Source organism: Amphiprion ocellaris, chromosome 21, assembly GCF_022539595.1.
Source record: "Amphiprion ocellaris isolate individual 3 ecotype Okinawa chromosome 21, ASM2253959v1, whole genome shotgun sequence".
Lineage (NCBI taxonomy): Eukaryota > Metazoa > Chordata > Actinopteri > Pomacentridae > Amphiprion > Amphiprion ocellaris.
Window position 1 is genome coordinate 825,120 of NC_072786.1, and position 12,263 is coordinate 837,382.

Consider the following 12,263-nt stretch of genomic DNA (forward strand, 5'->3'; position numbering starts at 1 on the left):
TCAGCGTCAAATGATCCAAAAATCTACAATTCTAACGAACCGAACCATGTCTCGTTTGTTTGAGCCTCACAGAGACGTTAAGAACCGGGACAGAACCGGACCGAGCTGAAGGAAGCGGGTCAGAATCCAGCTGTGGTTCCGCAGCTGCATCCGGTCAGAGAAATAAATGTAAATTTCTGATCCACTTGTTCTCTGGATATTAATAATGAGATGTTGCTGTAGAGGACCAGCAGGGGGCGCTACAGGATGAAAACAGCTGAAGCTTCAATCAGGAGCTTTCTGTCTGTTTTCATCTTCAGTTTTACATCATTTCATCCAAGTTTTCCATCTCTGCTGATTGTTGAAACTTTTCTGTAGTCATTTTTTAGATTTTCTGGACCTCTGCCGGTGAATCAGTGGATTAAAACCAACAAAATCCAACTTTATATTTTAAAGACTTTTAAACCAAACCAGGACATTAAGACACTAAACTCAACTAGTTGTAGTTCTAAACTGAACCGACTAGTTTTGCATCTTTAGATTTAAACAGCTTTTAGTTTATATTTAGTTTATTTATTTTTTATCTATGAAGCAAGAAAACAGGAAAAAAAATCGTAAAATAACAAAAAAGTTCAAGAAATTCTATTTAAAACGTTTATTTTTTCCTGTCCTGCTGTTAATTATCGCTTCAACCACTGAAGGGGGCGCGCCTCAGGGTCCGTGAACGCGCAGACTGTGATTGGCTGACAGCGTTGTGACGCAGCAGCTGTTTCCGATCAGACTGATTAGTTCCACCGAAGCTGATCAGAGATTATCGATCCTCCGGAGAAGATGCTGCTGTCTGTGGTCGGTCTGCTGTCCGTCTGTCTGCTGGCAGGTGGGACAGCAAGGACAGGTGGGACAGCAGGGACAGGTGGGACAGCAGGGACAGGTAACAGGTGTCCAGGTGAGCTCCAGGTGTTCTTCTCCTGACGCCTGTTTTGTGTTTTTGCAGCAGAATTCGGTCAGAATCCGTTAAACTCAACAGAATACAAGAACAGCACTGATGCTGGACCGGAACCGGAACCTGGACACGGACCGGAACCAGGACATGAACCTGCTGCTGGTGAGATTTTTTCCGTTTTGTTTCAGTTTTTAACTGAATAATTGAAGGTGACGTTCAGTTGTTGTTCTCTGTTTGGCCGCTGGGCGTCGCTGGCTGTTGGTTTATTAATAATAATAATAATAATTATATGATTTAATTTAATTAATTTTTTTTTACATTTTATTTTTAACTTTTAGACGTTTTAAAGACTTTTTAAAAACATTTTCAGGAATTTTACATTTATTATTATTTTTTGAAATTATGCTTTTATTGATTTCTCAGGAAATTTTTCTGGTATTTATTTATTTTCTTGCATTTCTTTAAATTTTCTTAATATTTTTGTATTTTTTTCCCTCCTATTCTGACCCATTAATCTGCATTTCAACAGCTAGAAATTCACCAAAACTTCCTGTTTTATATTTCTGTCTGTATTTTTAAGGTTTTAACAGAACCATTTGTTCATATTATCCTCAAAGCCTAATTTATAAAACATTTATTTATTATTTTATTCGTCTGGTGAATTTTATTCATCATCAGGATTTTTACAGAGATTGTTTTTGTCATTTTAACATTTTTTTTTCATTTTTGGTGAATTTTTAAGAAATGTTCTTTGGTTTTTGTTTTTTTCTTGCATTTCTTCGAATTTTTATGTATTTCTGTCTATATTTTTTAAAGGATTTTCATATTTTACTCACATCCTAATTTATAATAAACAAATAAGTAATACGTCAAACATTTTACTTATTGTTTTGTTTAGTTTGTAATATTATTAAGACATTTTATTCATTATCATGGTTTATGCTGAGATTGTTTTTGAGGTTTTAATACTAACTGTGAGACGTTTTTGAATTTTAGATTTTTTTTGTGAACTTCTTAAAATGTTTTTTGGTGTTTTTTTATTTTCTTGCATTTTTTTTCTGAATTTTCTTAATATTTTTGTTCATTTTTTTCCTCCTATTCTGATCCATTAATCTGCATTTGAGCAGCTATAAATTCACCAAAACTTCCTGTTTTATATTTCTGTCTTTATTTTTTAGAGTTTGTTCATATTTTACTCACAACCTAATTTATAAAACATTTGATCTAGATTATATTTATTATTTTATTCAGTTGTTAATATTTTTGACACATTTTATTCAATATCAGGACTTTTACTGAGATAGTCATTGCCATTTTAATAATAACCATTTTTGAGTTTTAAAAATATATTCTTTGATATTTTATATTTTTAATGGCATTTCTTAGAATTTTCTTAATATTTTGGTTCATTTTTTCATCCTATTCTGATCCATAAATCTGCATTTCTTAAGCTATAAATTCACCAAAACTTCCTGTTTTATATTTCTGTCTTTATTTTTAAGGATTTGTTTATATTTTACTCACATCCAAATTTTTAAAGCATTTTATTCATTATTTTGTTCATTTTTTAAATATATTTAAGACATTTTATTAATTATGAGGATTTTTACTGAGATTATTTTTGCCATTTTAACAATAACTTTCAGGCATTTTAGATGTTTTTTTATTTTATAAATTTTTTAAAATATTTTTTGTGTTTTGTTATGTTTTATAAGATTTGTTATTTATTAATTTTTTACTCTTGCATTGTTAAAAAATTATTAATATTTCTGGAATTAATATGAGAATAATATGAGATTATAAATTAAATAGAACAAAAAATAATAGCTTTTATTACATGGAAGTGTCAGATGAGGGTTTTGGAGGATTTGATTTTAAATGCTGCAGCTTTGATCATGTAAAAGTTCCGATAAATGATTATCTGACAGATTATTGATCAGTAAAGTGATTGATTTCCTGTTTTATTTCTGCAGATGGAAACTTGAATGAGACCCAGAATCAGCAGAATGAAACCAGTCATGAAGCTCTGCAGGAACGTTCCACGTTCTCCGGACTCTTTGGTTTCAGCGGTAAAGTTAAATTTATTTATCAATAAAATGAATAATATTTACAGGTCAGATCAATACAGCTGATCAGCTCCGCAAACTAAATCATCACTTTGTACAAAATTTCAAGAACAAATGGAATAAAGTTGTGAAGTTGTGATTTTTGCGATTTCATAATTTTTTAAATGTAAAAGTTTTTAATTATATCTAATATATGGGCACAAAACGAATAAGTAAAATAGTAAATAAATAAAATAATATAAATCAATGTAATCTACAACTAGAAATAATACACAGCATATAAAATATATATAAATTCCATTAAAATGGAAAAAAACACTAAAATAACACAAATAATATCAAATTGACTGTGGTAATGTTAAAAAATGTTTAAAAAGCCACTTTATGATAAAATAATTTAATTTAGATTTTATTTGCAGTTTTTTAATGTAAAATGTGAGTTTACATTTTGAATTATTTAAAATTTCTCTGAAAATAAATAAAATACATAAAATATTTTAAAATTTCTGCATCTTCACTAAAAAAAATCTTAAAATAATGAATTACTTCAACCAATTAATTAATCATCAAAATAGTTTAATTCTCTGATTCCGGCTTCTTAAAGATCTGATTAAACCTATTAACCAGGTTGAGTTTATTTAAAAATGAAACCTTAATTCTGCTGTCAGTCTGAACCTTTCAACCTGCTGCAGTTGGTACAGACCTTGGTAAAGTTAAGGGTTGATAGCTTGTTAACCGGGACTAGTCTAACCCTTAGACCTGGCCGGGGTTCGGTCCTTCGTCCCGGAGCAGCAGGTGGAGACCCGGATCATTGGGGGTCAGGAGGCCTGGTCTCACTCGTGGCCTTGGCAGGTTTCTCTTCGGTTCGCCTCCATGCCGGCCTGTGGAGGAGCCGTGATCGGACCGACCTGGGTCATCTCTGCTGCACATTGCTTCAAAAGGTAACCAGAACCTGGAGGTAAACCTGGACTAAAGTTAGTCTGAGTTAGACAAGGACTAAGGCCAGTCTCGTTAGACCAGGAATGAAGCTAGTCTAGTTAGACCTGGATTAAAGTTAGTCTGAGTTAGACCAGGATTAAAGTTAGTCGGGATTAGACCAGGACTTAAGTCAGTCTCGTTAGACCAGGAATGAAGTTAGTCTAGTTAGACCCGGATTAAAGTTAGTCTGAGTTAGACCAGGATTAGATTTAATCTGAGTGAGTCGAGACTTAGATTTATTCTGAGTTAAACCAGGATTAGATTTATTTTGAATTAGACCGGTGTAACTGTCACCTTTTCATTTCCCTGTATTTTCTGGGTATTTTGATGTTATTATGGTTTAACACCACTAGAGGGCGCTGTGGCGCTAGAGTAAGCCTTTGTATGCTGAGTAAGAGGTTAATGGCACCAGAAGAAGTGATCTGTGAGCGAAGAAGCATGAAAAAAGCTAAGACAAAAGGTTAAAAATTTCAGAAGGTTTAAGATAAATAAGAAAGAAGAAAACCCAGACTAATTCCTCTCTCGGTACTCAGCCAACGAGGTGTTTTGTCTTTTATTTTGTAGTAGTTTTATTTTGCCAATTGTCTTTATTTTCTTTAAGCTAGTTGTTGTCTTGTCTGTGTTTTTTAGTTTTCACTGTGCTATTTATGAATCTGTGGATTCAATAAATTCATCAGTTTGAGAAAGCCACTGTCGGTACCTGGAGGAATTATAACCAGGATTAGATTTATTCTGAGTTAATCCAGGATTAGATTTATTCTGAGTTAAACCGGGATTAGATTTATCCTGAGTTAAACCAGGAGTAGATTTATTCTGCGTTAAACCAGGAGTAGATTTATTCTGAGTTAAACTAGGAGTAGATTTATTCTGCGTTAAACCAGGAGTAGATTTATTCTGAGTTAAACTAGGAGTAGATTTATTCTGCGTTAAACCAGGAGTAGATTTATTCTGAGTTAAACTAGGAGTAGATTTATTTTGAGTTAAACCAGGAGTAGATTTATTCTGAGTTAAACTAGGAGTAGATTTATTCTGACACACATTGGGAAACGGTTTCACAAACTATTTTTTCTTATAATTGATAAAATGTTTTCAGGTTCAACAAAGCTTCTTTCTGGACGGTTCTGGCTGGAAAACACGACCTGGATAATCCTCATGAAGCTCATCAGCAGGTCAGAGATCTTCAGCCATCCAACCTTCTACCTCCAGGAGAAAACAGCTGCTTCATGTTCTAGTTTCTGCAGAAGTCTTCCGAGTTTGTGAAGCTGCTGTTTGGTTTCCTGTCTTCTTCGGTCCAGCTGGTCGGCGTCTCTGCCATCTTCAGCCACCACGGCTACAACCCTCGGACCAAAGACCTGGACGTTGCTCTGCTGAAGCTGCAGCAGCCGCTGGAGTTCGGCCTCTTCGTCCGACCCATCGACGTGTGGATGTCGGCGCTGCCTCTGCTGGGTCGCTGCACCGTCACCGGCTGGGGCTCCACCAGAGAGAGTGAGGACACGTCGGTTTGTAGGGACCCTCGGGTACTTCAGGTTCTTCAGGTCTGAGCTGCTCTGTTTTCAGATGGACCTCGAGTGAACCGGCTGCAGGAAGTTAATGTCACCATCCTCCCATCAGAGGAATGCGAACGCTACTACAGCGGCCGCATCCATAACTCCATGTTCTGTGCAGGAAAAGACGAAGGAGGTGTGGACGCCTGCCAGGTAGAACATCTGAGCAACGAAAAGATAGGCAGGAACTGAAGACAAAACGAGACACAACACAAGAAAAACTAGACTAACAAACAAAATCAGATACAAAATGGCCAGAAATGCCCCCCCCCCCCCCCCCCCCCCCACACACACACACACACACACACACAATTGATCTGGGTTCCTTGGCACAGTACGCCAAACCTATAGTTACTAATCTAGGGGTAAAAGTGGACACAGATCTTAAGTTCGACAGCCAGATTAAAGCTGTGGTGAAAAAAAGCTTCTTCCAGCTAAGGCAGCTGGAGAAATAAAACCTTTTCTGCAGAGACAGCACTTTGAAACAGTGATCCACGCCTTTGTGACCACTCGGCTGGATTACTGTAATGCTCTTTATTTGGGGGTTAGTGGGTCCTCCATCGCTCGTCTCCAATTAGTTCAGAACGCCACTGCACTTCTTTTAACTGGCACGAGAAAGTTTGAGGACATTTCACCAATTTTAGCTTCACTCCACTGGCTGCCTGTCCATTTTAGAATTCATTTTAATATTCTTTTATTTGTTTTTAAATCATTAAATGGTCTCGCCCTATCATACCTCTCTGAGCTTCTCCACCCATATAGACTAAGCCCATCTCTCAGGTCAGCTGACCAGCTGCTCCTCAGGGTCCCAGAACAAGACTGAAGCTCAGAGGGGATCCAGTGTTTTCTGTTGCAGCTCCAAAATGTGGAATGAGCTGCTGCTGCACATCAGACAGGCCTCCTCACTGTCGAATTTTAAAACTTTTCTTAAAACCCACCTCTTCTTGTTGGCATTTCACACCATGTAGGTTTGTTGTCTTCATGTGCACATATATTTTATCTGGGATGGGCAGTCCTGTCTGTTTATTGTTTATGTTTTTATTGTGTATTTTGCTTTTACTTCTATTATTTATATCTAGTTCTATTGTTTTTATCTTAGTTTAATTATTTTTATCTTATGTTTTTAAGCTTCTGTACAGCACCTTGGTTGACTCTGGTTGTTTTTAAAGTGCTTTATAAATAAATTTGATTTGATTTGATTTTGATTTTTGAAGTCGGAACTCCATCAGAAGAGTCTGACTTACGCTTGAGAGCCATAATGAAGGGCAAAAAGTTAGTGAATGTAGCACAATCCAAGGTGAAGTACAACCGGAGAATGAAACAAAGCCGTCTGATAGTGTTGCATGACGACGTATTCATCCGCTCTGTTTGTCAGCTAGTTCCACCTAACGACAAAACAGTGTAGGTGAAGGACTGAACTGTCACAAGGAAAAACTAAATTAGACCAAAAAAAATCCTAAATACAAGTAAAACTGTCCCAAACAGAAATGAAAAGACCAAAACGTGACACAAAACCCCAAAAACGAAACAAGAAAAATGAGACACAAAAGGACTTGTCTTGTTGAGTTTGGCAATGAAGTCACAATGGAAACATCTACAGGATGTGAAGATAAAAGGAGCACCAGAGACACCTGGATGTTATCTGTTTTTCTGTCCTTTGTCTTTAATGTCCATCTTGTCTGAATGTTTTGCGTCTTTTCTTCATCTTGTCTGTTTGTTCTTCTTCTTGTCGTCTTGACTTCCTGTTTTGTTTCGTCTGTACATCATCCCGACCAGATGCTTCATCATTTTGTCTTTATTTTTTACCGTTTTACCGTCATCTCCAGATCTTACGTCTCTTTGTGGTCTTCTCTTGTCCTTATCTTCTTTCTCGTCTCTCCACTTGTGTCTTTAATGTTGTGTCTTGTATCTTTATTGTTCTTCCGTCCTGTTTGACCTGTTGTTTTGTTGGTCTTTGCTGTCTTTTCTTTACCTTCTTTCTCATCTCTTCAGTCCTGTATCTTTGTTGTTCTTCCATCTTGTCCTCATTGACCCGTTGTCTTCTCAGGGTGACTCTGGAGGTCCTCTGTCCTGCTTCAACGGCAGCAGGTACGAGTTGGCTGGTTTGGTGAGTTGGGGGGTCGGATGTGGTCGAGCTCATAGACCAGGAGTTTACACTAAAGTCCAGCTGCACGCCGACTGGATCCGTGACGTGATGAGTGAGTCTCACACCTGAAGGTTTCCACACCTGGAAAAGTTTGAAGATCTCATGTTGTCTCCTCCACAGAAGGTCAGGATAAATTTTATGAAGACGAGATCATGGCTGAAGGTCGGTTTTATCCTCTAGTACTGCTTTTATAACTTACGAATGATCCTGTAGTCTCAGGTGTTTCTGTTATTCCGTCCAACCAGAGGACAGATGTGGGAAGCGGCAGAGCTCCAGATGTGACCCAGGCCTGGCCGGACTCTCCGTGTCCCACGACGGAGTGCTGTGTGTGGGCAACGTGTCCGAGTCCTGCCCCTTCACCTGGCCCTGGATGGTCAGTCTGCAGTCTGAAGGACGCCACGTCTGCAGCGGAGCTCTGATCCACCGACGCTGGGTTCTAGCGGCCAAACACTGTGGTATCAGGTAACTAGTACTACTATTGCTAGTACTACCTGTACTAGTACTGCAGCGTCGGGCAACTAATAATACCAATAGTACCAGTACTTATACTAATATCACCAGTGATGATGCTAGTACTAGTATTAATACTAGTATTACTGCAGCAGAGCTCTGATCCACTGACGCTGGGTTCTAACGGCCAAACACTGTGGTATCGGGTAACTAGTACTACTAGCACTACTAATACTACCATTAGTAGTATTGTAGCATCAGGTAACTAATCCCACTAATACTACCAGTACTAGAACTGCTTCTCAGCATGGTTAAATTAAAGCTAAATGCACAAATAAAACAGGAACGTGTAATGTGAGGAGATAAAATGAGAGTTTTCATCCACTTTGTCAGAATGTGTTCAAGGACCGTTGGAAATCTGATGATTATTTCTGTTTATACAGTTTTTTTTAGCTGATATTTGATGTCATTTTGTTGTTTTATTTAAATGATCAGACGTCTGTTTGGGTTCTGATGGTTCCTGATGTCTTTGGTTAAACAGATTTTGTTTCTTTGGTTGATTCTTCCTCAATAATCAGGAAATTATCGTTTTCTTCTAATGTTTGGAGGTTCAACTAGTTGTCCAGATGTTGAGCTGCTCTCCATGATGCTTCTACTTATGGTTCTGCTTCAGAGCTAAGGAGGACGTGGTGGTTCTGGGGGTCCATGATCTCCGGTTCTTGTCCACTCAGACCATCCTGGTGGATGACGTCTTTGAGCCGCTGCAGGACTCCAGCTTTCCTCCTAAAGCCGACCTGTTGCTGCTGCGCCTTGGTCAGGACGCCAGGTTTGGTAAGAACATCTGGAAAACAGAACACTGTGGAGCCCAACGTGTTCCTGCTTCTTCCTAATGCTGGTTCTGCTGGTTCTGGTTCTGTCTCAGGTTCTAACATCAGTCCAGTCTGTGTTCCTGAGGAGGACGAGGACCTCGATGACAGCTGGTCCTGTATCACAGCTGGATGGGGAGCAACTAAAGCTACAGGTAGCTAGCTTCAAACGATGATTTGATTCTTTAAAATGAGGATTTGATTGGTTAACTGATAATTCAACTGGTTTAAATAATGATATGCTTATCTTAAATGTTGAATTGACTGGTTTAAATAATGATTTCATTGGTTCAAGTAATGATTTGAGTGGTTTAAATGTTAATTTGGTTTATTTAAATGTTGATTTCACTGGTATAAACATTGGTTTCATTGGTTTAAAAGATGATTTGTTTAACTTGAACATTCATTTAATTGGATTAAATGTTGATTTGATTGATTTAGGTAATCATTTGATTGGTTTGGGTTTTCCCAGGGTTAAGCAACAGAAGCTAATTAAATGGCTAACTTCTATACGTTCCAGAACAAACACTGTCTCCACTTTCAGTTGAATCCATCTCCAGACTTTAAATATTTGTGATAAACTGAATGTTCTAGTTTTCCTTTTTATTTTTTAGAACATTCTCCTACTTCTTAATCTAAATATGACACATTTCTATAGATGAAACTACCAGCAGGATAGAAATAATTAAACATCTGCAGCAGTAAAATTAAAAGCATCACATATAACAGTGAACTGATGGGGAACATTTACCTTCACAATGACAACTTTTATGTTTCATCATTTGAGTTAATTTTGCAGAGCGACTCTGACATATTGAGGTTTCAAACGTAGAGCTTGTTTAGTTTAATTACATATGTTTAACTGCACCTTCCTGCAGCTGTTAACCAGCTTTTATTTCCTCTGTAGTTGGTATCGATCCGAAACGTTTGCATCACGCTGGACTGACTCTGGTCAATGAGACGAACTGCAGGAAGCAGTGGGGAGGATTCATCTGTGATGCGCACATCTGCTCACATCCTGCAGCTTCCACTTCCTGTTTGGTAAAAACAGTTAACAGTGAAAGCAGAATGACTCGATGACTGACTTTTAGCTCAGATTTGGTCACCTCCAGCAGATTTTAGAATCGGGGTGAATTTCTGTCAGATCGGTCATCCAAAGATATTCAGTTGGAGGTTTTTGTGGTTCAACAAAGTGCAGACGGAGGTGATCGAAGCACTTTAAGGTCAGTTTTTTTCTTTTGCAGCAACTACATTTAGTCAAAAATATGCCAGTTTTAGTGGTATCAACTAAAAAATTCACATGAAATAAGCCTAATTAATGTTGAGAATAGAGGGGCAAAGAACAATTGATTTGTTGTCAACTATTTTGAAATTCACTCATCAGTTAAGTCTAAATTCTGTAATTTAGATTTGCAGCTTGTAAAATCAACGTTATATCTGGTATCATTCCTCCTCTGTGACCTTAAACGGAAGCTCTTTGGACATTTGTCATCTTTGGGACCCACTACTGAACATTTTTACCATTTTCTGACATTTTAGAGGCAAAACAAGAACAATCCTGTAGCATCTGCAAAGATTTGAAAGTCGTGTTTGTTGTTTGCTGCAGGGCGACTCTGGAGCTCCTTTATTCTGTCGGAAACATGGCTCCTACTTCCTGTTTGGCGTCATTTCATGGGGCAGCTGGCGATGCGACGCAGAGAAACCGGCCATCTTCACCAGAGTGTCCGACTATCATTCCTGGATCAATGAGGTGACCGACGACATCTGACTGGAAATAAACTTGCCTGACTTAGAACTAAACTGTGGTTCATGGTTAATTCTATCCTTTAATCTTGGCTTACAATCCTAAATGGTTTACATTTTTTGAAAAATGTAACTTTGCAGACTTGACATAGTTTGGTTTAGGGAATTTACCTGGAACCTTTAACTTTTTTAGAATCTAATGATTAAACTCCATGTTCCACAAAATGATGATTCCTGCTGCATGTAGTTCAACATTTAACATTGTTCCTCAGGTTTCACTGCTGAGTCTTGGTGCTGTTTTTATTTTCATCAAATGCAGAGAAAAAGCAACACATGATGGAAAACAAAACACATGTAACAGAAAATGTAACAGTTTAGAATGTTTAGTATGTCGTCCGAAACCTCACCAAAACGTAATAATTTAGTATGTCGTCAAAAATGTTACAAAAATATAATGGTTACTTATGTCATCCAAAAAATGTCATAATATAGCGTGTCACTCTAAAAACATCACAGTATAGCGTGTGGCTCTAAAAATGTCATAATGTAGCGTGTGGCTCTAAAAACGTCATAGTTTAGCCTTTAGTCCACAAAGCGTTGTTTTGTCCCGGCTGTCTGAAGTAGGTGAGGAGCAACACAAAAACAGTCCAAACGCTGGTTTCCAGAGGGTTTGACGTTTATTTATTTGAAAGAGGAAGTTTACAACAACACAACATGTGAGTGGGTTAAAAGCAAATGGGTGTTAGTAAAATAAAAATAAATAAACAGAACTAAAAGTGAACTTCCTGTTGACATTGATGGGCGTTCCAACCAGGAACAAATTAAAAGATAATCAATAGGAAAAAAAACTCTTCCTGTTCACCTCTTAAAACCCAAAAACACACCTCAGTAGCAGCCTAAACTAAAACTACCAATGGGTTCCCTGTTTTCCTTTGTGAACAATTCAAAGGTCCCTCTCTATCTCCCCACACATCCACCAACCACTGGAACACATCTCCAAAGTTCTGCTGGGCCAGCTCAGCTTCCCCTCAGAAGAAGTGCCGCCACCTGCCAGATGAAGGAGCCTTTTGAGAGGCAACTGTCATCGTGATTGGACTGTATACTATGGCGTTTTTTTTGTGCCAAAATTCATGATGATTTTTTTTCAAAGAAAACATTACCATAGTTTTTTTCACGGTGTCCGTTACTTTATTTCATCATATGGCATGTTTTTACAACATGTTGAAAAATCGCATTTTTTTTTCGACATAGTATACTATGGCGTTTTTTGCGCCAAAATTCATGATGATCTTTTTTCCAAAGAAAACCTTTCTGGAGTGTTTTTCATGGCCTCCTTTACATTAAATCATCATGTGGCACGGTTTTACAACATGTTGAAAAATCAATTTTTTTTTTCGACATAGTATACTATGGCGTTTTTTTGCGCCACAATTCATGCTGATTTTTTTTTTCAAAGAAAACCTTACCATACTGTTTTTCACGGCGTCCGTTACTTTATTGCATCATATGGCACGTTTTTACAACATGTTGAAAAATCGCATTTTTTTT

General features: G+C 37.6%; 1 protein-coding gene across 1 annotated transcript; it reads left to right on the top strand.

Moving 5' to 3' along the window:
- Positions 1 to 304: 304 nt before the first annotated feature.
- Positions 305 to 10,772, top strand: ovch1 (ovochymase 1). The gene is made up of 14 exons (XM_023273840.3): positions 305 to 910; positions 974 to 1,084; positions 2,896 to 2,991; positions 3,746 to 3,929; positions 5,060 to 5,135; positions 5,262 to 5,451; positions 5,524 to 5,663; positions 7,558 to 7,708; positions 7,777 to 7,818; positions 7,902 to 8,118; positions 8,780 to 8,937; positions 9,029 to 9,127; positions 9,880 to 10,013; positions 10,579 to 10,772. The coding sequence occupies exons 1-14, from the start codon at positions 811 to 813 to the stop codon at positions 10,738 to 10,740; spliced, it is 1,860 nt and encodes a 619-aa protein (XP_023129608.1). The 5' UTR covers positions 305 to 810; the 3' UTR covers positions 10,741 to 10,772.
- Positions 10,773 to 12,263: the final 1,491 nt, after the last annotated feature.

Bases quoted from the DNA above. Each gene is read 5' to 3' on its own strand.
- ovch1 (XM_023273840.3), top strand. From the start codon at position 811: ATGCTGCTGTCTGTGGTCGGTCTGCTGTCCGTCTGTCTGCTGGCAGGT. The intron at 2,992-3,745 runs GTAAAGTTAAAT...TCTAACCCTTAG, and splicing joins CGGACTCTTTGGTTTCAGCG to ACCTGGCCGGGGTTCGGTCC. The intron at 5,136-5,261 runs GTCAGAGATCTT...TCTTCGGTCCAG, and splicing joins CTCATGAAGCTCATCAGCAG to CTGGTCGGCGTCTCTGCCAT.